This window comes from Schistocerca serialis, chromosome 4 (assembly GCF_023864345.2).
Source record: "Schistocerca serialis cubense isolate TAMUIC-IGC-003099 chromosome 4, iqSchSeri2.2, whole genome shotgun sequence".
Lineage (NCBI taxonomy): Eukaryota > Metazoa > Arthropoda > Insecta > Orthoptera > Acrididae > Schistocerca > Schistocerca serialis.
The window spans coordinates 661,556,255-661,582,864 of record NC_064641.1 but is presented as its reverse complement, the minus strand read 5'-3'; the positions used below and the strand labels follow the sequence as shown (position 1 = coordinate 661,582,864).

The 26,610-nt window shown below is 39.3% G+C and overlaps 1 protein-coding gene across 5 annotated transcripts in view; it reads right to left on the bottom strand.

The window, feature by feature from the left end:
* The window catches only part of LOC126475530 (zinc finger protein 143-like), a 125,621-nt gene that overhangs the window by 81,552 nt on the left and 17,459 nt on the right, over positions 1-26,610 (bottom strand). For all 5 annotated transcript variants that reach the window (XM_050103469.1, XM_050103468.1, XM_050103470.1 and 2 more), the window contains exons 2-3: positions 11,566-11,730; positions 11,271-11,358 (exon numbers count right to left, since the gene is read on the bottom strand). In XM_050103469.1, the coding sequence (XP_049959426.1) occupies positions 11,271-11,352 (82 nt within the window). In that variant the 5' untranslated portion in view covers positions 11,353-11,358; positions 11,566-11,730. The remainder of the gene's footprint in view (positions 1-11,270; positions 11,359-11,565; positions 11,731-26,610) is intronic.

Sequence of the window (26,610 nt, the reverse complement as noted above, 5' to 3'; positions counted from 1 at the left end):
AGTAGTGTATTCAGTTTTTTATTTATATTGCTAAGGTCCATTTCTCATTTCAAATCCTTCTCAATATGTATGCATAAAATTTTTTGTATGACTGACATTTGAGGCATTTTTTCCTTCAATGGAGAAAGAGGGTTTGGAGGATGGAGGTTTTGCATGGTTTGAAAGTTAACTGCCACAGCTTTTCCAGAATTTATGATGAGCCTATTGATCTTGAACCAATGCGATAAGCTATGCATAACCAATGCTGCACTTTCCTGCAGATTTTCTTCACTGTGTGATTTAATTAGAATTTTAGTGTCATCTGTAAAGAGTACTCTGGCTCCGTCACGTATTTTATCAGCCAAGCATTTACATACAGCAGAAATAGGACAAATCCCAAGACTGACCCTTGTGAGACTGCATACTTAATTTTTTTTTGTACATTGTCTTTGCATTTTATTTATGTAATTTGTTGATGATTATTGAGGTATGATTGCCCCCACCTTTCAGGCTGGCAGACAGTTATACTGTTAATGAGTTCTTGCAGGACATAGTACAACACCTCAAATAACATAATTTCCAGAGTTTTAACATCTTCCAAGCAAAACCAATATATAACAACAATATTCAAGTACTATTTCATACACCAGCCTAAATCTAAAGAAAAATCACCTGTGTATGGCAACAGTGTGTCACAGGGACTTTATCCCTATATATTTTTAGGTCTGGAGAAATTGTTTTGAATGATACGGAGGTCTATGGGCCTGTGAATCTTGTTCCTGTCCACACAGTATAAAATTGGGATATTTTTCAAATGAATGTTGGGTTGTATTACATTACATGCTTTCATAAAATGTATATGCATTTGTAGTTAGGCTTATTACTAGTTTTTGAATACACAGAACAAAGCATGGCTCCACATGTTGTGCCTATATCTATTATGTCCCTACATCCAATGTATGCAGGTACTAAGATGAGGCACATAAACAAGAATTAAAATGTTGCTAATTTTTCATACAAGCTCAGCAACATTTTCAGTCTAACTTATGTTCCTGTTAATCACTCAATTCATCAGCTATAAGATGAGTGCTGCAATATAACAGATTTAAATTCACCAACAGCAGTACAGAATACTTTTTTGGTATGTTTCTCAAAACACTGGAAATTTGAATTTTGAAAATATATGCGACATGTTCTAATTTTCAGCCTACATCAATCATTGTATAATGTCACAAAGAGTAATAATTGGACTTCAAAGGATAATAGCTCAATACAAACTTATTGAACGATGAAATCATTTGTTCATAATAGAAGTATTAATTACTAGTCTTGAATATGAGCTCTAACAGTGTATTTTGTATAAAATAATGAATACAAAAGTGGAATATTAATTTATTTTTAATCAAACTTACAAATCATAAGATTAATTGTTAAAGTTATTTGATCTAAAAAATTTGACATTGGAAGACTTTATATTTTATGAAACTATGTAGGTAAAACACATCTATGTTTTCTGCTGAGTGCAATGCTATGCATAAATAGTTCTGTGCAAGCTTTTCTCCATTGCACATTACACAAGATATCAATTATAACAGTAATGTAAGTATAATGAATTATTATTTTTCGATATAAAGGACAGTGTTGTCAGGCCAAAGCAGTTAGTTATTATAGAGTGTTGTTACTTTGGTGAATTGTATTCTGTACATGTGTATGATGGCATGAGATTATGCACAATGGTCTCGCTGTGAATGCTATTGAAATTTAATTCGTGCACCAATCCACCACTGGTTACAAGGGTCTACACTTTGCTGAAATGGCAACTTTACTTTCTAGTTTCAATTTTACAAAGTATTATGCTCATAGCATGTTGTTTTTTTACATCAGCAAGAGCTTATTATTCTTGTTGCGGAGGTCTAAGTGTGGAAGAGGTGTTGGCATTGTTAGAGGAGTCTGATATCAAAGATCTTGAAATGGCAAACTCGTTGGCGCTCTGCTTTGTTCCACCTGATGTGAGGGACAACACAGTTGCAGACAGTGCAGATGAGAATTTGGTGGCAACATCAATAATTTGAATTGCCATCAACTGACAACAGCATGTGAAGCAGTTGTAACAAGGGCAAAATAATTGGTTTCTGTGACACTGAATCTGAAAAGGGATGAACACCCATAAATTGACTGTAGAAGCTGAAGTAGCTGTAAGAAATATTAATGAAGATGAAAATAGTTGGTTCCAAAAACAGGACAAGTTAATCAACGGAAATGCCTCATTTGACATAAACAAATGATAAAAATGGTTGGCAGAAGATGACTGGCTTCCGAGTTGCCTGAAAGAAATGAAATGAAAAAGAAGATGGCTGAACGTGGTTATTTGTTTCAGGGCCATAATCATGTTCAAAGACACCTGACTCCGTTGAATAAGTTTTAACTGTTTTTCAGTGATGATTTTATTGCGTGTTTTATATGCAGTGCAAAAAGATGGGATGAACTTCAAGAACTGAAGGCTTTCTTTGGCACATTGTTCATTAATGGATATGATGCCTTACCTCAAAAACAAAAATACTGGGAAGAAACCATTTTGAAGGTGTCATGCATAATGTGTGTCTAAATGATGATACTAAGCTAGATAAGAATGACAGTCTCAAAAATTTGTCTCTACTTCAGTCACATCAGAGACTGTTCAAATGGCTCTGAGCACTATGGGACTCAACTGCTGAGGTCATTAGTCCCCTAGAACTTAGAACTAGTTAAACCTAACTAACCTAAAGACATCACAAACATCCATGCCCGAGGCAGGATTCGAACCTGCGACCGTAGCGGTCTTGCGGTTCCAGACTGCAGCGCCTTTAACCGCACGGCCACTTCGGCCGGCTTCAGAGACTGTCTTCTTGAGTATGCTGTATGGGAGAATGAAAGAAGGGTAGATGAAGCTATGATCCTGTACTTTGGACAGTATGCTCTCATGCAATTCATTAACAGCAAATCTATACATTTTGGATACAGAGTGTGGTGTCATAACTTCAGACTACGTTAGTTTTTAAATTTTGAGGTTTATCAAAGAACAAAGGAACCACAACATAAATACAAAGAAGATTATGGTTTGGGAGGGGGAATCCCTTCACAGTTAACTGAATTCCTGCCTAAAGATGGTTGTGGTGGCACTTTGCCCCATAATTTGTTTGCAGTCAAATACTTCATGTCCTTGAAAATAGTTGATAAATTTATTGAAATTGGTACTGGTATAAATGGAACCTTCAGAAACAACAAAATTGAAAATCGCTCACTAAAAAAATGTAGCTGCAATGAAGGATGAAGACAGAGGTTCTTATGAGATGATTTGTGATAAAAATTCACAGCTGCTTGTCTGTCACTGGAATGAGAACTCTGTAGTCAAGGCAGTGTCAACCTGTGAAGGTGTAAATCACATTTGCAATATTCAATGGTATTCTACTGCACTGGAGAAGAAAACTGTAGTTCCTCAGCCTCATGTAATCAAGTCTTACAGAGTATGAGTGGAACAGATAGAATGGATCAAAATGTGAGCTATTATCAAATCTAATAAATAGTGGTGGGTAATTTTTTCTGTCAGGTTTAGATGTAGCAATCCAAAATTCATGGCTATTATAAAGACATTCTGGGAAAAAAGAAACACAACTCACAGGTGCACAAAAAGTAATATAGCTGTTCAAGAAAAACATTTATACTCCTTTCATTCTAGAAAATATGATGTGTGATATTCCATACACTTGGTGGTGTGTTTGTGCACTAACTCATATTTTGTAATGTATGTACAGAAAACAGTAAAAATCAATGTGGTCATGCCTTTTTAGCTTACTGAACCTACCCTAGCAATGTGAACAAGTTTTCTCGCAAGAAATTTCTGAGCATTAATGGGTTAATGTGAGTCAGCTACATTTATTTGGAATGAATAAATGAAGAAAACTTTTCAACAATGGAAACTACAGGTCATAATATCAACAATATAAGGAAAAGACACATTGCTACTCACCATAAAGATGACACACGGAATTGCAGACAGGCACAATGAAAAACCGCACATTAACTTTCAGCCAAAGCCTACCTCAGAAAAGGAAACACACATGCACATTCATTCACACAAAAAGCACATCTTACGCACATACGACCGCCATCTCCAGCAGCTCAGACCAGAATTGAACTGTCACTTAGAATGGAAGCAGCAATCTGGAGGGGGCAGGGAAGGGGAAGGGGAAGGGATGGTAGGGTGTGGGTTTCCAGGGACTAAACTGTCAAAAGGCACAGCGTAAGGATGCTTTGGGGCAGAGGGGAGGGGGGGGGGGGGGGGGTAGGACGGGTAGTGAAAAAGGAGAGGAGAGGTGAAGGGGAAAGATGGGAAGGTGCACTGGCAGAGGGCAGTACACAAAGAGAGTGAGAGAATGAGAATGAGAATGGGGAGGAGGTAATAGGACAGAGGGTGTGGAGACTGTAGGTAAGTAACCATAAGTTGTGGCCGGTATAATTTCGGTAGAGGAGAATATGTTGTAAGGATAACTCCCATTTGTGCGATTTAGAAAAGCTGGTGGTGGAGGAGAGGATCCAGATGTTTCAGGTAGTGAAGTAGCCATTGAAATCAAGCATGTTATGTTTATCTGCATGTTGTGCCACAGGGTCATCTTATTTTGCTCTTGGTCACAGTTTGGTGGTGTGGTAGACCAGCGTGTGGCACACCATGCTGCTAAACATGATGGGGCCTGATTTAAATGACTGCTTCCCTCCCCGAGCCAACTATATTCTCTCCTCAACTACCAGCTTTTCTGGACTGTGCAGATGGAAGTTATCTTTACAACACATTCCCAAAATTATACCAGGCCCAATCTACAGTAACCTACTGACTGCACACCATCCACCCAACAGTCCCCCCCCCCCCCCCCTGTCCTATCATCTCCTACACATTCTCATTCCCTCATCCTCTTTGTGTGTTGTCCTCTGCCTTCCCATGTTTCCTTTCCTTTTTTTTTTTTTTTTTTGCTCCCCTCGCCCCCTTTCCCCATCTGTCTGGCCTACAGTCTCCTGATGCTGCACCTGCTGGCAGTCTACTCCCTGCATTCTCTGCCAGACAGCACTCTCTGCCCCCTATCCATAGCCTGCTACTCCTCCCCCTTCCCCTCCCCCTTTCCAGACTGCTGCTTCCATTCTGTGTGTGAGTTTCATTCTGGTCCGAGCTGCTGGAGGTGGCGGTCAAGTGTGTGTGAGGTGTGCTTGCTTGTGCGAATGAATATGTGTGTGTGTGTGTGTGTGTGTGTGTGTGTGTGTGTGTGTGTGTGTTTGCTTTTCTGAAGAAGGCTTTGGCTGAAAGGTAAAGTGTAAGTGTCTTTCATCATGTCTGACTGCAACTCAGTGTCTCTTTGTTAGATTTTGTACTAAAAAGACAAATATATGAGAATTTCTAAGGAATTTAGTGTAATTAAAAAAAATTTTGAAACCAGTACATCTGCTGTGAACAAACTTCAACAACAACGAATATCACCCTCGAATTCTTCAAGATACATATTCGTTATAAAAGTACTGTTTCCTGTTTCAAAACTTCTGTGATTTGCAAAACTCCCCATATAGTTGTTGAGGAAAATACAATCTATAACTACAACTTTACATTAATTTTTTTTCTCTTGATTACGAGCAGGGACATTATGCTGTATACCTTTAATCCATTCACCATGTTGCTTTCTGTAAGACTTTGTGCTGTCGAGTTTTATTCTGCCCTATATTTAGAGCTGCCACCAGTTGAGATTTTTCCAGGACTGCCCTTACTTTTATTAAGTTGTCTTGGTCTCCCCAAACACTTTGGGAACAATGGAAGGTCCCAGATTGTTGTTATATTTAGTTCACCTTTGTTTCATTTTTTAACTAATCATCTGACATTGTATAAAGCTTTCAGCCAGAATAATGTACAAATTTTCCTTGCATTATTTTCATTACAGTGTGATTTGAGGGATGTTGGCATTATGCTTCATTCTCTTACAAAATTAAGCTGTGTCCAGCCTCAGTTCAAAATACAATACTGATTTCATCAGTGGTAAGTGGCACACTTCTATAATAATGTGACGTGTACTCATTTCAGAGTTTAGTTTCCACGGCAGCATGTTTTTTTGTGTGCATATTATGTCATGGCAGCTATGATTTTAATAAATCAATTATATTAGTAGAAGGAAAGTTGTTACTCACCATATAGCGGAGATGATGAGTCGCAGATAGGCACAACATAAAGACTTCCACAATTAAAGCTTTCGGTCATTGACCTTCAACAACAACAACAACCCCCCCCCCCCCCCCACACACACACACAAATGCAACTCACATAGAGTCTCAGGCAACTGAAACCATACTGCGAGCAGCAGTAGCAGCAGTGCTTGATGGGAGTGGCGACTGGGTGGGGGTAAGGACGAGGCTGGGGTGGCAAGGGGGAGGGATAGTATGCTTGGGGTGGGAGACAGTGAAGTTCTGGAAGTTACACGGAGGGCAGTGGAAAGGTGGGGAAGGGAGGGGGAGGGGGGCTAGCGGAAAAAGAGAGAAATAAAAAGACTGGGTGTGGTGGTAGTATGACAGCTGTGCAGTGATGGAATGGGAACAGGGAAGGGGCTGGATGGGTGAGGACAGTGACTAACAAACGTTAAGGCCAGGAGGGTAACGGGAATGTAGGATGTATTGCAGGGAAAGTTCCCACCTGTGCAATTCAGAAAATCTGGTGTTGGTGGGAAGGATCCTTATGCATAGGCTGTGAAGCAGTCATTGAAATGAAGGATATCATGTTTGGCAGTGTGTTCAGCAACAGGGTGGTCCACTTGTTTCTTGGCCACAGTTTGTCAGTGGCCATTCATGCGGACAGACAGCTTGTTGGTTGTCATGCCTACATAGAATGCAGAACCGTGGTTGCAGCTTAGCTTAGGGACCACATGCCTGGTTTCACAGGTAGCCCTGCCTTTGATGGGATAGGTGATGTTAGTGACTGGACTGGAGTAGGTGGTGGTGGGAGGACATATGGGACAGGTCGTGCATCTAGGTCTATTGCAGGGGTATGAGCCATGAGGTAAGGTATTGGAAGCAGGTGTTGTGTAAGGATGGACGAGTGTATTGTGTAAGTTTTGTGGATGGTGGAAAACCACTATGGGAGGTGTGGAAAAGATAGTGGGCAGGACATTTCTCATTTCAGGGGATGACAAGAGGTAATTGAAACCCTGGTGGAGTATATAATTTAGTTGCTCCAGTCCTGGGTGGTACTGAGTTACAAGAGGAATGCTCCTCTGTGGCCGGACGGTAGGACTTTGGGATGTGGTGGGACACTGGAAAGATAGGGCACACGATATGTGTTTTTGTACAAGGTTAGGGGGATAATTACAGTCAGTGAAGGCTTCAGTGGGAGCTTCAGTATATTTCAAGATGGACTGCTCATCACTGCAGATGTGACGACCATGGGTGGCTAGGCTGTATGGAAGGGACTTCTTGCTATGGAACGGATGGCAGCTGTCAAAGTGGAGTTATTGCTGGTGTTCAGTAGGTTTGATATTGACAGAGGTACTGAAGTAGCCACCTTCGAAGTGGAGGTCAGCATCTAGGAAGGTGGCTTGTTGGGTTGAGTAAGACCAGGTGAAGCAAATGGGGGGAGAAGTTGTTGAGATTCTGGATGAATGTGGATAGGGTGTCCTCACCTTCAATCCAGATAGCAAAGATGTTATCAATGAATCTGAACAAAGTGAGGGGTTTAGGATTCTGGGTTTTTAGGAAGGATTCCTCTAGATGGCTCATGAATAGGTTTGCATAGGATGGAGCCATACGGGTGCCCATAGCCGTACCCCAGATTTGTTTGTATGTAATGCCTTCAAAGGAAAAGTAATTGTGGGTGAGGATATAGTTGGTCATGGCAACTAGGAAGGAGATTGTCTGTTTGGAATCTGTTGGGCATTGGGAAAGGTAGTGTTCAATAGCAGTAAGGCTATGGGCATTAGGAATGTTAGTGTACAGGGTGGGGGCATCAATAGTGATGAGCAGAGCACCATATGGTGAAGGGACAGGAACTGTGGAGAGTCGGTGGAGGAAATGGTTGGTATCTTTTGTATAGGAGGGCAGGTTCTGGGTAACAGATTGAAGGTGTTGGTCTACGAGAGCAGGGATTCTCTCAGTGGGGGCACAGTAACCGGCCACAGTGGGATGTCCTGGATGGTTAGGTTTATGGACTTTAGGAAGCATGAGAAGGTAGGAGTATGACAGGGATATGCAACCACAAAGCCTTCATGATCTACTATTCCATACCAACATATCAAAGTGATCTGCTTTTAAAAATCAGTTGCTACATTTTTAATTTTTGGATACTGGTACTGTAAACAACTATTTAAAATAAAAGTTTTAAATCTTCACTATTTACTCGAAACATAATAATTTTATTTCATAATATTCTCAAGTATATTCTTACATTAATAACACAAGAATTATTTTACATTTAATGTGAAATCTGAGTAGCTGTTTTGTCAACAATGTCCTTCATATTTGGTGTATAGCTTGTTACACTTAGTCGAATACCTGAGTCCAGATGTTCATCAGTCAACCTTATTCTATGTTTATTTTTAATAAAGTTCATAATTGAAAACAGTGATTGACACAGTTTGGTAGAAGCAAACATGGCCTTTATTCTACGAGCAACATTAATTAAGATAGGTTATCTCTCGTGAGGAATTAGAGGCCAACAGGTTTTGGTTTCTGCAACACTTTTTGAGAAACAAATCATTTTTAATGAAATTATTTCAAGTTCAAGAGCAGCCCTATCTATGTCAAAAACTTTTGCAATGGAAGAAGATATATTCAATAGTTCAATGTTAGTCCAAGGGAAAGGAACCAACTAGGTTACCACTGAAATCTTTTTGAAGTCTGAAAAACGACCACTGAAATCATCCCTCAAGTTGGAGATCATTATTGCATAACATTCACTATTGTAAGGTATCTCACTTCCTTCTATGTGTGTTTTCAGAGCTGGAAAATGTCTTAATTCACCCCTCTTAAAGCAGCACTCCCACAAAAACAATTTTTCAGTAAAATAATTTATTTCAGATGTCATATCAGCAATATCTTTGTCATTGCCCTTAAATTTCAAATTCAGCTCATTAAGGTTTTCTGTTAGGTCAATTAAGAAAGCAAAATTCAAAAGCCAGAGAGGATCTTCAATACAGGCTGAAAGACTATTCTCATCTTGTTCTTGCAAAAACAGTTTTATAGTCGGTAAAAGCTTGTGGAAACGTTGCAGCACTTTTCCCTTGCTAAGCCAACACACTTCAGTGTGGAGCAGTAAATCTCCATACTGTAGTTCTAGTTCATTTGCCAAATCTTATGAAAAGTCTTCTTTGAAGAGAGCGAGACCTAATTTTGCTGACTGTCTTGTCAACAGAATTCACAATTTCATTCATATTTAAAAACTTTCCACACAGAGACTGCTGGTGTAAAATACAGTGATAAGTTAAAAACGGTGGAAAACTTTCATCTCTTTGGCACAGAGCAATAGAACCACTTTTAGAACCTCTCAAGGCTGGGGCTCCATCTGTGGTAATGCTTACAAGCTTGTGGATGGGTATTTTCTCCGATAGAATGAGTTGCTTCATGGCAAAAAATATATCTTCTCCTCTTGTATGGCCTTTCAAAGAAAGTACTTTCAAAAGTTCTTCCTTGACAGTAAAGTTATTAAAAACTATCCTTATCAAAAACGGCAACTGAGCAGTACCTGTTGCATCAGTAGAATCATCTAATTGCATTGAAAAATAGCAGCACTCATCCAAATCTGTTTTGAGAGAAAACATCATTAGACATATTTTCAACTCTCCTTGTGACCGTTCTTGATGAAAGTTGAAGGAATTCGATGGCAGCAACTTGAAATTATGAAACAACTCGTCAGCAGCCTCTCGAAATGCTTCTTTTACGAATTTACCATCTTCGAAAGGTTTCTTCCTTTCCACCAATACATTCCAAACACGATAAGAAGCAAGAGTGGCAGCAACGCTTTTGTCTACTGGTTTTGTGAACATGCTTTGTTGAACACTTAATTGATTTTTAAGCTTCTTGATTTTATCTTTTCTCAGTTTGGAGTTTACAGGAAACTCGGTACTAACACATGGGTGCACAGTTTTGAAATGTCTCTTGATGTTTTTCCTTTTCAACTACAGGACTATCTGGAGAACTAACTAACACAGAATGAAAACTGCAAGACAATTTTGCGTTTCTTCACCATGCATATTACAAGAGAAGTTAAACATTGTAGGAATAAATTTTAGGATTGACTGGGGGTTCTAATATCTGAAAACCAGTGAGCAGTTTCTTGTAATAGAATAACTTCTAATCCAAAATGTATGCTTAAGCTTATGGCTTACTTTTGAAGCGTCTCATTCCAGGCCACCACAATACACTTATGCAATGATGTTGAAACAATAAAGAGCTATTTGGAAAGTAAGTTCCGATTGGTCACAAAATGGAAACCTCTGTGAAAATCTGATGAAGCTTTGCATAGATATGTTGGGCAGTATCTCTAGTATGCCCATGTATTGCATCACATCACTCTTTTCAGTTCTGAGCACACAGTGAGCACATAAAACTGTATAGAAAAAAGTGTCTCCTGCCAAGTATGAAGCTATGCAGTCCACAAAACATAACTGTCATAAGTTTCATTCTTCAAGACAACTCTCAACCGCATTCTGCAGGGGCAATGAAGACCTCCTTTGATGCAAAATGTTAGATCACAACAATATAGGTCATAATTAGCTCTCTCTGAGTTTCATCTCTGTTCACATGAACCGCTGGTTATGAAGACATTTTCGGACAGACAATGAGCTGTAGACCAGCATGGAGAATTGTGGAAAGCAATGGCGGCTGCCTTCTATGATGAAGGTATTGGAAAGTTGGTACAACGCTACAGCAAATGTCCAAGTTGGAGCAGCAATTATATAGATAAGTAGCTGTAAGTCGTAGCTAACTGTTGCAAATAAAACATTTTTGACTTTCACAGTGGTTTCCATTTCACGGCCAATCGGAACTTACTTTCTGAATACCTCTTGTGTTAAATTACTGCAGAAATCTGTTTTTACAATCTACATCTACATCTACATCCATACTCCGCAAGCCACCTGACGGTGTTAGAATTTACAATAAACCAAGGTAACTGTGTTTCATACAGACTGGTAAAGACCAGCAAATAATAATTAAAAATTAAACAAAATTCCATGCATTATAGTCATATTAGCAGTATGCAAAACTGGTACAATTAAGACTATATAGAGTTTACTTACTAATAACAGATGGCATGCTGGTACCAATTATGGTTTCTGAATCATCTGTACTTGGATCTGCAGTTTCTGAAATGTCTGTCATAGCTTTCTGCAACATCAAAAATGGAAAAACAGATCTGAAATTAGGTGCTGAGTTTTTTCTTTTCACATAATTGTTTTTTTTTTACTTGATGATTATAAAATTTCTGTAAAATACATTTAACAATGGAAGGACTAGCAGTTGAGAAAAACAAGCTTTGTTAGTTGTATCACTCCTAAAAAATTTAATTTCACATATACAATGTTTTTTCTTTACCTGCCCTTTAATTTGAGTGACACCCGATGGGGAAAACTATGCTTTGTCTTTACAGTAACAGTATACCCAGCAACTCTTTCCATGAATAGGACTGGGTTACCATGTGTCTGTGAAGCACATGACTTTCATTCTGTTATGTTTACAATGGTTTCATACTCTTGCTTGCTGAAATAAACAAGAGAAAATTATTCAAATCAACAGACTGTTTAGAAGAACTTGTTGTTTTGTGTCATTATTAAAGATAAAATAGTACATCTCAACTGAAAAATAAAAGACAGAGGAAGAAAAATTAGCATAACAAAGGGAGCTGGAGAATGAATGAGTGAAAACGGAATACAAATTACATTCATTGTTGAGTGGTTTCATTTACAGGTAACAAATTCTTTTGCCAAAAGCCACAACATAAGAGCTTCAACAACAACATACAGAAAGAAAACTTAATAACATCACAGACTATGCACAGAAGATTACGTAGTGATGCTTGCATGATAAACATTTGTGTACATTACAAATAAAAAACAAAAAGAATTATCTTATTATGTGCTCATCAATAAATTCCAACATGACATTTTTATAGTTGTAGAATTTATATACTCAGAAATGTAAGTAGAATTTACACTAGTGTGTGTGTGTGTGTGTGTGTGTGTGTGTGTGTGTGTGTGTGTGTGTGTGTGTGTGTGTGTGTGTGCGCGCGCGCGCGCGCGCGCGTGTGCACGCTATGAATGCAGGAGGACTGTATAATGGTTTGGATCCATTCAGATTGCAGTGATTAATGATGACTGTTAGAGATCACTTATTATTTACATTACGTTAATATTCACAAATCAAAATATATACAATTGTGATTTAGTGTGATGTCTTTTTTCTGCATAAAGTTTTTCACCTGTGTCTGCTGATAATGACTGCTCTCAGCAGCTTGTAACTCACAGAGTTCCCAACTAGCTCCAACAAAGTTTGTCCAGTTGTTGCTGTATAGGTTTTTGCAACTACTCCATTGTGATATAAATATTCTAAGGGTTGACAGGAGTGTTTCCGTGGTCATGTTGCCAACTGCGTCCAAATTCAATCTCATGTTGCTATGTACACAAATATGGCAACATAGCACTTTTCCTTTAACTTGGATCAGTGTGAGCCAGTTTTCACATAGAATCAATCCCATAATTGAAGAAAGGCCTCTCAGCTTCTACACATGGCTGTGGCAAACCTCCCAAGAGCTGTTGTGCAGGCTTTACCTTTAATTACTAATGAGTCAGGCTCTGATGCAAAAAATGCTGAATTGCATTTCATCTGTTAGGCTTCCCGAGAGATGCAAGTGACAGTTGGCTCCCAGCATGGGAAAAATGGTAATGTTCACCTTCGAGTATTAGCCTTGTGAGATGACGGAGAAGTGCAGTACAAGTTGATGCTCTTCCTCATGTGACAAGCCAGCATATCATACCATACCATGCCTCAACCCATTGTAATCTTGTGTCATCAAGGATATGATGCAGTGGTTTGAACTTGCTGCTATTGTCTACTAGCTTGTTGGTCTCCAACTGGTGGATTTCTGTGACAGAAATAGTTTTTTTGTGCTATTCCAATGCATCATAGCAAAGCATCCTGCAGTTCACTGTGAGACAGTTCAGAAATTACTTATTTCCTTTGCAGTCTTGCAGTTATTAATAACCTGAGACAGTATGCCATTATCTGCTGCAGTCATGATGACTTTAAGAATCAACAGGTGAGATCATCTTGGCTTGCTCTGCTGATGTGACAGAGAACTTGAGCTTTTCCTTCTGGAAACTCCAGAGATGCAGAATCATTAGTGTGTCTAAAACAGACCTTGAAGTGGTGTCTTCTTTAAGCCAGGCCAGTCCCTCCCACCAAAGTCTGTTTTCTTGCTGGTCTGTAGGAGACACTTCTCGTGATTTAAGATGTCTTGTAGACACATAGTTCCATACTGCAACGGACATGATTTCTTATATCTCTAACACACAGTTCTGTACTGCCCCATGGACTCAGTGTAGCTTCTCTCAAGCTTCAGTTCTCTCACTTGTCACTGTTCAATCTGAGAGAAGTGTTTGCTGCAATGTGGTAAGAATCACCTAATTGATTTGGCTCTTTGTGAGACAGAACAAATCTGCCTGTGGAATTCGTCATTGTCTGTTCCACATACTGTCCCTCCTCTTTTGTTGTTGTACCTTGACGTAATTATTCTATTGCTCATAAGTGGATGTGTTTGAATGTCAGAGTTAGTTTTTACAATGCATGACATGACTCGCCCCTGTGATGAACTGGTGTACTCTATCATTTGGTGCTGTCCTGATATGACCTGACCTTACTCTGTCTCCTGAAACACGGGACCTGCATCTAACTCTACATACATACTTCGAAAGCCACCATATGTTGCATGGCGGGGGGTACCCTGTAGCACTACTAGTCATTTCCCTTCCTGTCCCACTTACAATTACAGTGAGTGAAAAATGAATGTGTCTATGCCTCCATACGTGCCCTAATCCCTCTGAACTTATCTTCGTGGTCCTTACATGAAATGTACATGGGAGTTCAGCTCCTATGGAGATGGTCCTTCTCTTTTGAATGTGTGGACAAAATTCGGCTCCTGGCAATACGTCGATCTTACCAGGTGGCCAAAACTCTGGATCAAAGAGTTGAGCATTTGGCAAGCTGCACAAACTTTGCTCAATTATTTGTTCTGGCGGTTATCCATGGCAAAGGCATCAGTTATCCATGGAAAAAACTCAACACTTGACAGACATCATATACTTGTTTATGCAAGGATCCTTTTGTACAGAGACGTGGCATTTTGTTTCCGAGTGGGTTGTACATATTTCTTGAATCATTACTCTGCTGTGGCACCTTTTTTAAGTCTGTGGTATCATGCACATGCATCTGATACGAAGTGCGAATGCAACTCAGTATCTAATTAGAGCATGACAAGTCTTGCAACTTTATTCTCGCTGTCGCAAGGGGCACTCGTTTGCCTCGGCTGATCCTTAGTGAACAATAATTAGATGTACTTAACTAATATTTGCCATTGTGTTCATACTGCATGTGCTGTAGCCTTGACAAGCTCTGAAAATTTACATTTATTTTCGAGAAAAGCACACATTTCCTTAAATGTTGGAAATCTGTTTCAATTAAGAGTGGCTTCAAGCTCTGCTCTTATGGACTCTTCCACCCTTTCTGTAAAGAGCTGTGGTGTAATTATGTCTTGCAAAGAGACATCTGGATTTTATGCCAGCATTGCATGCACATTGCTTGAAGCCTCATTCAATAGTGCTCAAAGTTCACTTGCACACGGCTTTGTCATTGACTGTAACATTAAAGCATCTTTAAAGTGTCAATACAATCAACTGAGAATTTCTGTGTTTGTTACAGACCAAATCAAAGGCTACTTTAAAGTTAGTGTTACTCACTGCGAGATGAGTAGTTACACTGTGCACTTCACCTGTTAACGAATTTGGCAAATGATGGTACTTCGCAATGTCCTTTAGATCTCCATTAGTATCCAGATGGCAAGGACTACAAAGCAGACACTGAAATTGGCATTAAGAACATTATGTTCTGAAGCATGTCCCACCATTGGATAGTCAATACTGCTTTTGGCCAGCCAGATGGCTGGTTGATGGTCATGCCCTCATAAAAGGCTGTGTAAAGGTTACACCTTAGCTGGTATATGATAAAATTACTTTCACAGACTACCCTAACTCTGATGGGTTAGGATATGTTTGTCACATAACTAGGAAGTGATGGGTGGATATATAGGAAATAATTTTGTATCTAAACCTACCAGGTTTTGGGGGTACTGCCTGTATGCAAAAGTCGTAGTAAGACCTTCACAGCATACTGGGCAATGGATTGCTCCTCATTGCAGATGCTTTGTCCTCAAGCGGTCAGATGGCAGCTATCAAACTGGACAAGGTTTTCTAATGGCACCATCAGAGAGGGGAGGGCAGTGTACATGGAGGTAGCATGCACTGCTCAGGAGGAGCAGGTTAAGGTGATGTGAGAGAGGGTTATGAGAATTTGGAGGAACGAGCATAGTGTGTCTTGGCCTTGGGTCCGAATGTCAAATGTGTGTGAATTTCTAAGGAACCAAACTGCTGAGGTCATCAGTCCCATGCTAAGAACAACACACACACCCACGCCCGAGGGAGGACTCGGAACTTCCAACGGGAGTAGCGCCTTGGGTCAAGATCATGAATATATCATCAATGAATCTGAAATAGAATAGAGGTTTGGGACCTTCGACGGCAAGGAATGTGCTCTCTATATAGCCCATAAATAGGTTAGTGTAAGATGGTTCCATGCAGGTGTCCATGGCTGCTTCATAAATTTGTTTGATATCTTCTCCTCAAAGGAGAAGTAGTTACAGGTAAGGATGTATTTTACAGGTGTACAAGGTATGAAGTAGTGGATTTGGAACCAACAGGACACACAGGGATCCAGGTAGTAATGGGGTGGGATATGGTATCAGCAACTGAAATATCGTTTTAAATTAGTACACTGTTTTTACACATGTAGATGAGTGAAAACACTGAGTTCATTGTTTTTATATAACTGTGTAATACTTATCTCTTTACAGTATTTCATGTTTCAAAAATGAATGTCTCAACCAAAGCTGAACTGTTTTCCAGTTGTGTTCATTCTTCGGGACTCAGTCCTTAAGACTAGAGTGTAACGGAACAGGTTTACAAATGGTTCACAGCATACAGCATAAGTCTTAATTTTACAGGAACACATAACAGCCAACTCCAAACAAATAAAAATTACTTACCACAAGTAAAACAATAATGTGCTCCATGCAACATGTGTCCTATTAATAGAAAAGAACTAGTGCTCAAAAGCCAATGAGAATGCTTCCTGTTATGTGTTCCTGTGCCTTTCCTTTACTTTGCTTACCATACATAAAGATCAATAGGTAGAATCTAAATGAGACTCCATATGTGTAATTCCCATGCATTCAAATGATGATTATGATGTTTGGTTTGTGGGGTACTCAATGATGTAGTTATCAGCACCGTATAAATTCCCAATCTTTCCACAGTCCAGTTTCACCATTTTCCTGAATTATGATGAAATGATGAGGACAACACAGACACCCAGTCCCCAGGTGGAGAAAATCTCCAACTCGGCCAGGAATCGAACCCAGGATCTGGTCATCCAGAGGTAGCAATGCTAACTACTTGACCACATGCTGTGGATGCACGCAAATGAACAACTTGAGGTGTCACCAGCACCAAGATATGTCAACGAAAAAGCTCAATTCTGGCTGCTTTATACTGTAGTGAAGAGTGGGTCCCTCTCAACCTGGAGTCTGAGGATGTGCCCCTATATCTTCCTTAAGAAGGCACTAACAATTCTGAAAGATAAGTTTCTTCCTACTTTTATGTGAGTCTATTGGGAGCACTTGGAATTTAGCTTCCTTAAGATAAGTACTGGCCAGCCATTCTGTATCCTTGTATGTTTCCAAGCCTGTTACTGAAACACAGCACTCAGAGAGTTGTTAAAAGCAGTACACATTTATGAGTAACACTTAATTTCATTTTTTTATGTACACAGACATTTCTAATTTCCTTACATGATGCCTACATTCATGTGATACAACCTTATATCCATCAATGTGTATCAATTCAATTTCTTTGAGATGCATCGCACTTGAAGAAAAACATTTTGGTTTTTCAATTTCCTGTATACAAAAATTTCATTTTATTATTAAATAGCTTTTCTGTATTTTAATGAAAAACTCCAAATGTATTCTGACAGTTACCTTTGTGCTGTCCAAGCAACCAGTTTTTTGTTTTTCCAGTAACTGCTGTTTCTGCATCAAATAACAGCTGTTACTGTGTCTATAGTTAAACGGCAACTCTGTCTTTCTGAAATATTTACATTACTTTGAAGGAACATCTCTCTTTACTTGCTACTTACTTCACACTCCAGTGAAAAAGTATCACTAATGGAAGTCTTTTTGCAAACTAAAAGAAGGGTAGACTTCCCAGAACAGTGCTAACAATGAGATACTGGCAAAGTTTTCAGACTTTCTTGGTTGTTGCTGACTGTTTCATTTTCAAGAATTTATCATTAGTAATAGCACTTGTTTTTAGTGTGGGTGGATGGATGTGCATGTATGAAAAAGCAAGGCAGGTAATTATGCAGACCTGGCTTAAGAGCATTTTTCTACAAAAGCAACGTATCACATATTTAGTGCAGTGAACCACCCCCCCCCCCCCCCCTTTCCCAGCTGATTAGGATGGACAGCAATGGCCACTCCTAAGGCCAATATCTTGGAGTTCAAGAATTTTGATTGGATTGTATGTCTGCTGCACTTACTAAGAAGAGGATAGGTTAGAAAGTGATTTATAAAGTCCTGCATAATAATTCTTCAATTAAGATGTGCAGTCATTTTAAACCACATCTAAATCCTGACTAAAAAGATGTGCATTGAACTGTGTCAGCAAATACAAGAAAATTATGCTGCAAGGTGGTCACAAGCTGTATTTAATGTCATAACTGGTGATTAAACTTGGCTGTAACAATTTGACAATGAAAACAAAGTAGCAATTGTGTTTGGGTCTTCCCAGGGAAGAACCCATCAGCTAATTGGAAAAAAGAGCACAAAATGTCAAGAAAAGAATGGTGCAAATGTTTTATGACAAGTGCCACATTACTAGCATTGTTGCGGATAAGGTCAACATAGTAACTTCATGTTGATATTTTGTAGTTTGCCAGCCCAGCCTCTTTGAAAGCATCAAAGAGCATCCAAAATTTTGTTTTCATGTGATCCTGCACCATCTTGACAACTCAACAGACACCACAAATTAAGTCTGCTATGAGATATGTCTCAAAATAGCAACAGTTGGTATTTTCTGCGACCTATCTCAGGCACTTGAATGTGTGAATTACAGTATTCTCATGGATAAACTGAGCTTTTATGGAACTGATTGAATGACAAAGAAATGGAGACTATCTTAGCTAACTAAATGAATGCAGAAAGTTACACCAACAATGCAAGGAAAAGATAAGATTGCTACTTACCTTAAACATGGCGTGTTAAGTTTCAGAGAGGTACAATTAAAAGACATTTACACATTTGTGTGTTTGTGTGTTTTTTCTCTTTTCCTGATGAATGTTGTGGTCAGCAGTTAGTGTGTAAATGTCTTTTTTAATTTTGCTGGTCTGCAACTCAACGCGTCATCTTTATGGTAAATAGCAATCTTTTTTTCTTTACATTGTTGACATTCCAACCTGGAGTTCACATTGCTTCAAAGTTATACTGATGAGTTCAATCAATGTAAGCAGAAGAAATTGTTCTGACTGGAGAGAAATCACACATGGGGTTCACAAAACACAATTTTAGGTTCGCCACTGTTTCTCATGTTATGTAAATGACCTTCCATCTTATATACAACAAGCAGAGTTAGTTCTTTTTGTGGATGACACTAGTATTGTAATCAGTCCAATCATACATATAGCAACAGAGGAAATTGTAAATAATGTTCTTAAATATATTGATTTTTCTGTAAATGGTCTCACTCTCAATTTCAAAACAGCATAACATATTCAGTCCTGCCCATCTAGAGGTATGACACCAAATGATAAATGTAAAATATGGTGAGGAAATAATGACTAGGGGGGAAAAAGTCATAATTTTCAGGTGAGAATTTAAACTGTAAAAAAAGAACATTTTGGAACTCCTAAAACAACTTAGTTCAACCATATGTGCACTTCAAATCATTGCAAATCTTGGGGTGAGAGAAATCAGTAAGTTGACATATTTTGTGACTTACATTCAACAGTGGACTGTGTTCTGGGGTAACTCAAATTTAAGAAAGAAAGTGTTGATTCAGCAGCTTGACTACTGCTTCACGGTATATTTATTCCTTGATAAAATTTTTTTTGTAAATAATCCAGTGCAGTCAAATGGAACAATAAGGTACATAATTATAATACCAGAAACAAATATGAAATTCATTACTTCACTCTCAGGTGGTCTTTAGCACAAAAATGTGTGTACAATGCTGCCATCAAAATTTCTGATCATTTACCCAATGACATATCTGACAAGCAGCAAAGCCAAATTTGAAAAGAAACTGAAAAAGTTTCCCTTTCACTACTCCTCCTCTCCCATAGAAGAACTTCTAATTTTGCAATGTGTAGAAATGATCAACTTGTAGCCATATTTACACACAAATGTGTAATGTAAATGTAAAAATTACTCATTCCACACCATTAAGATGATTCACAGGACTTGAAACTAAGTAACTCACTCAGGTCCAAAAATTTGCTTATTTATCTTGTAACCATGATCAAGTTCCGTGGAGTTTCTCCAGGTTTGCTTATGCAAAAGAAATGGCTGGGAGTAGCTGATTTGAGTCTTCACGAGTTGTTGTCAGAGTATGTGAAGTGTACGCAAAGGATATCCAAAATGAAGCCTACTGTCAGTTTTCATCAAGTGTTTTGGGTGGATTTAATGGTTCATAGACTGAATAAGACACCTTTAAAATTAAGTACAGGTATCAATTTCAAAAGATGATACCAGCCTCTCAGCTTTGACAGTGTCTCTCATTAACTCCTGTAGGCTTATGCTCTCATCTATGAATCATTTACCAGTAAATATAGTAAAACACATATTTTACTTAACTACTTTCATGCATCATCAGCTGGAAATAATATCAATTTTAAATATGCTTTACATAAATACTTTTGGAGTAAAGGAGTACTTAATCCCAGAACCACCCTACTCCCTCTGCAAGATATTTTTACTGTGCAATCCTTACTACATACACAACTTCTCCAAAATGGAAACCCTTGTACTTGGAGAAGCATTCCAGACAATGCCTCTATAAATTATCTGACCTGTCGACAGCCTGCTCCTGCCTTGTGATGGTATCCATCCTACTTGCAGTGAACTCCCTTGTCAGGCCTCTTAGTGCCCAGATCCCTCCTACCCCCTGCCTTCCCCCCCCCCCCCCCCCCCAGCTGACCTATTCACAAAAAACACTGTTGTTAACCTTTCCACCAAAAACCTCAGTCATACATAAGCTTCAGTCATATCCAAAGGTCTCATCTTCAGCCCCACACCCAAATTTAACCATGATGGACTTGTCAAAGATCTACTCTCTGTCTTCCAATCCCTACAGTGGAAATGTTTCCGTCACCAATCCCTCCAGCCAAAGCCAACCAAATTCCAACACTGAAACTTGCCTCTACCAGTTCATTTCAGCATCCAACTGTGACCCCCACCTCCAACCTAACCATCCACTGGTCACCTGCCAAGCATTCTGTAACCCCAACTTGGTCCCTTTCCCAGGTCCCATCGTAAAACCACTAAGCTTTCAGCAAAAGACAGGGCAGTCATAAACAACCTGAATACAGACCCTTAGCTAATCACCTTCCCTGGAGACAAGGCCTTCACTGCTGTATGATGAGTCACAGTGACTACCCGGCAGAAGGTCGCTGGCAACTGTCTGCCTACTCCACCTACATGCTCTGTCATACTGATCCCATCCCAGAAGTCCAACATAGCCTCCAATCCCTACTGATATCCACAGGCTCTTCTCAGAATCTCTCCCTCAAGTTCATCTCCCTCTTCACTCCAACAACACCTCACACACTCATCTTTTACATGCTCTCCAAAATCCACAAACCCAAGAATCCTGGTGCCCCACTGTAGCTGCTTACTGTGCTCCCACTGAAAGAATTTCCACTCTCGTTGACCAATATCTCCAACCAATTGCCTGAAACCTAGCCTTCCCCATCAAAGACGCTACCAACTTCCTTCACCCGCTTTCCACCATCTCCACCTCTGTACCTCCTGGACCCCTAATTGTCTCTATTGATGCCACACTAACATCCCTCGGGCCCATGGCCTTGCCACTGTCGAACAGTCTAACTTTCCTTTTAAGTAAAGGTATACAAACAAATCTGTGGATTGACTTTGGGCACTCACGTGGCACCCTCCAATGCCACCCTGCTTACGGGTCATGTAGAGGAAACCTTCCCAGCCTTCCAAAACTCCGAACCCTTGGACTGGTTCAGGTTCACTGGTGACAACTTCATGATCTGTGCCCAGAAGCAAGACACCCCATCCTTCTTCCGTAACAAACTTGACACCTTCTCACCCATCCATTTTACCCGGCCCTCCATTACCCAAAGCACCATGTTCCTGGATGCTAACCCACACTGCATTTCAACAGCTGACATCTCTTCCGCACCAAAAAGTCCCTCCCGTAGGGCCTAGTCACTTGTAGATGGCACATCTGCAGTGGCGAGAACTCCCTTGCCCAATGTGCTGAAGGCCTTACAAACGCCTTCACAGACAGACAGTACTCCCAAAACTTAGTCCACAAACAGATCTTTTGTGTAATATCCTCACAAACCCTTATCTTCCCACCACCCCCAAGAATCAGCGATAGAGAAGTGCCTCATTTGTGACCCAATACCATTCCAGACTGGAACAACTGAACCACATCCTTTGTCACAGCTTTGATTATCATCATGCCCTGAAATGAGGGACATCCTTCCCAAGATCATTCCCAACCCTCCAAAAGTGGTGTTCCATAGCTCACTCAACCTGCTCAACACCCTAGTCCAGTCCTATTCCAGTCCATCATAGGCTTATCCCACCCCATCAGAGGCTGGGCCACCTGTGAAAGCAGCCATGTCGTATACCATATCTGCTGCAAACACTTCACAGTGTTCTATGTCAGTATGACTAATAATCATCCATACACCAGGATGAATGGCCACCACAAAACAGGTGCCAAGAACAACCGAGTGGCACAACATGCAGCTGAGGGCAACATGCTCAATTTCAACAGCAACTTTATAACCTTGGCCATCTGGAGCCTTCCCTCCTTCACCAACTCCTCTGAACTATGCAGAAGGGAGTTATCCTTACAACACATGTTACACTCCTGCAATCATCCTGGCCTCAATCTCCAGTAATCAATTGTTCCCACATCCTCCACCATACAGTTTCCCCTTCCTCCATCCTGCCACCCCCTCCCAACTCATGTCTTCAAGGCACCTTCAGTGTGTGTTGCTCCCCACTGCCACCGACAACTGTGCATCATGTGCCTAGCCTCTATATCTCCCTCTCCCTTCCTCCTGTCTCCCTCTACCAAACTCACTCAACACTACCCTCACCAAAATCTAGTCCACAGGCTGAAATACAGCATTGGCACTGTTGACAGTCAGCGCCACATGTGGGCATATGCATGTGTATATGTGTGTGTGTGTGTGTGTGTGTGTGTGTGTGTGTGTGTGTGTGTGTGTGTGTGTGTTTCCTGTGTGTATTTTACTCTAGCTCGTACAAGGACTACTCTGAAAGCTGGCAAATTTTCTTTATTTTCATGTGTTCCTATCGACAGCCCAACACTTCTGCTATTTGGCGAGTGGCCTCCTTAACTCCAAAGTATTTACATTCTACACGAATTTTCTTACAACATTTAATCATACTTTACTCATTCCAAATACAAAATTGATCTTAGTTTAAAAAAAGACTTGTTTACTGCACAGGATGGTAGCTATAGTCAATCAACTAATCATTGACTAGTGGCAGAAGATGATGATCAAATTCGAAGCTTAGCTACATCCAGTACTTGTTTACTTATATTTTTATGAGCAAAGTAAACCAACACTGAAATCTATATGCTCACATGTCAGTAAATGCCTCTATTAAAGCCCAACAATGTATTTTGCTTACATTGTCTCATCTACAACTGACAGAAGAATATGACACAGAAAAAGTTTCTACAAATTACAATGCCACTAGATGACATTCTGGACTGCAGAATTTATATATGAACTTAACCATTTTGAAAGCAATATTATGTTGGTAACTTGTCAAAGAAAACAAACAATAGAAATGTACCACCTACAATATTTTATATTTTTTAACATGAATGTGAAGGGTAGAGCTCTAGATAACAGATAATGTTCATTGACAATGAGATAATCCAATAGTTCAGAAGGAGCAGGATGACTGAAAAGAAAAACTATTGCCAGTCACACTTTGCTGTAATATCAGTATCTGATCACTGTTCAGAGCAGTCCATATTGTTTAAATTAATTTTAATATTGTTTTAATAAGTTCTGTTTAATATTGTAGTCAAATATAGCAGAGGTCAGTTGTTACCCATTTTACGTTTTCTGAGGTGATGCCAGCTTTAAGTGAATACCCATGTAGTGCCTATGAGGTGTGGCTATAAAATAACAGGACTGTTGCTGTAAAACATTTTATTCAAAAACATACATATTTAGCTACTCTCTGTCTCAATATAGTCCCATCCTCTATCCCCATGACACTCCATCCTAATTTTCCATTTATGGAAATGTGCTAAGAGTCTTCCTCTGTGAGCTCCTTAATGACATGTGCCACTTTTCTTTTCGCACAGACCGAAATTTTGTTCCTTTTAATGCAAATTTAACCTTGGAGAATAGATTAAAATCATATGGTGCTAGGTCAGGCAAATAAAGTGGGTGGTCTAATACTGGGATGCTAGAAACCTCTTAACAGATGACACAGTATTAGCTGGTGCATCGTCTTGTTGCAGAACCTGGGCTTGTTTTTCCATAATTTGGGTCTTTTTTCTTCTTATTTTCTCATGGGAACTGGGCAAGAACCTCAAGGTAGTAGTATAGTTGATTAACAGTTTGACATTCAGAAACTCAGTGAAGATACAAAATTCCATTAACATAAAAAAAAAAAACAATCATCACTGCTTTGAATCTTGATTTGCTCAGCCAAGCTTTTTCCACTCTGGGTGAAATTGGGGCTTTCCATCACATGGACTGGCACTTTGTTTCTGTATCATAAGTGGTAAACCACGATTCATTACATGTTATCATTCTTTTCAAATTAGGACCATTTTCAATGGTATTCAAAGTGTCATGTTAGTACAAACATTTTCACAAACTAATTTTTGTTTCATTGTGAGAATTTTCAGCAGCAGATTCTTACACACTTTTCTTATGTTAAATTGATTATGTAAAATTTGTCTTAAGCATTCTTTGCCAGTTCTTACAGTTTCAGCAACTGATCAAATACTCAACCAAAAATCAGATCAAATAAAATTATCTGCTTTTCTGATATTTTCATTCAGTTTTGATGTTGAAGGGTGTCCTGGATGTGAGTCACCTTCAACATCTTTTTGGCCACCTTGGAAAAGCTTGAATCACTTAAAAACTCACTTCCATGATAAACAGTCTTCACCATCCTCCTTTTATTAAGAGATAGGTTTCAGCAGCAGATTTCCCACCTTTCATATGAAACTTCACAAAAATTTGTTGCTCTATTATTACACTTACTATTCCAGCAAAACAAAATAAAGCTCTTACAGAAATGAAGATCATGGCCATATTGATTTGTCTACAAACACTAGAGAAGCTCCAATGGACTGAGAAGGCTTAACACATCATAGCCATTCGTCATTCACCTTTGGCGCTTGTGCACTTACTCTGTTACAGCATCAATCCATTATTTTATAGCCACACCTCATATTTCTTAATGTTTACATCCACCTGCTGACCAGGACACATTATCACTTTGCTGTTCATGTTATCAGCAAATAAGTACTATTTCCCCACCCCCCTCACCTTAACACCTTGTGTTCTGTTGTCCTTTCTGTATTGCAGTTTCAGTGTACATAACTGTGTTTTTGGATAATTACTTGCATTGTAGCATTAAATTTGGCCAGGATGAAAACACAAAGTAGAAAAATATTGAGGCAACAGTTTCCGTGCAAAGAAGAATCTAGAAAATGAGCCTGTAAGTTTTGATGAAGACTGCATTAATTCATTTATGTGAAATCAAAATTCACTGTTAAGCTATGTATTATGCACTATGAAAAAGTTAATAATTTGAGAAAGTTTCAATGTAGATGTCTTAAAAGATCCTGGCAGAAAAATGAACTGGAAACATCAGCTGCTTCAATTTCATTTTTGTAGTGAATTTTCCAACTTCTGTGCAACAAAACATCTCGACTTCCATTGATAAAATTTTCGTAGAGTGTTCGGGATCAATTATGGACTATGCACCATGATGGTTAACTAACAAAAATACAACTACAGATCTGAGAAATATCCAGGCCAAACATTATTAATGATATAAAGACACAATATTTAAGAGGTTAGATTTGGATGGAATACTCAAAGGCATGAGAATGCCAAGTTCAATGTGGTTTTGTTAATGTTGTGTCAGTATTTGGAAGCAGAAAAAGATACCCATTGATAACCAAACAGATTAAATATCTTATCAACAGAAAATGGAAATTCATATAATTACTGCCAAAAGTAAAGCTCTCACTTTATACAAAACCTGCAGCAAAATAAAGTTATTAAAAGCTCCTGAAATATGCTCATAAAGATCGATATTAAACATGCTGATAATACAACTAAAACTGTACAGAATATTGTGAAATGAGAGGCATGACAGCAAGCCTTTTCTGCAAGATAGCATAATGATTTAACAGAATAAATACAACTGAGTGATTATTCACAAATTTAACTATTTTAATAATTACTTTCTAAATACAGCAATAAATAGATAGAATAATAAGGGCAACAGATGCACTGGAAGAACCAATGGGATAAATTGAAAATTTCTGACCAACAGAAGATGTAAAAGCATTGCCTGTACTACCTATGGTTTTAGAGCTGTCATTGAAGAAGATGGTAGCAACCTGTACTCCTAAAGGGAGTAGAAGCTGAAAGGTGATAGGGGGTGACAGACTTTAGGTCATTAAAATAGATTGGTCCTAAATCATAGTCTCAGCACCAACCAAGGCGAGGTGTGTGAGAAAACACAAGGAGCACACAACAAGGAGGATAGGTGGAGGTCCCAGCATGGGGCTGTGAGGTGCATACCAACTGGTAAACCCATCAGAGGGTGGATGTCAGGGGGTCAGTGCCCCTCATATGCAAAAAGATTAGTGTACATTCATTGATGATGAGATTGTAAAATGGAGACTGTATAGGTGAGCAAGAGTCGGTACCATCGAAACTGAAGAGGGAATATCCGCACTTCAGCCAGTCAAACTCCAA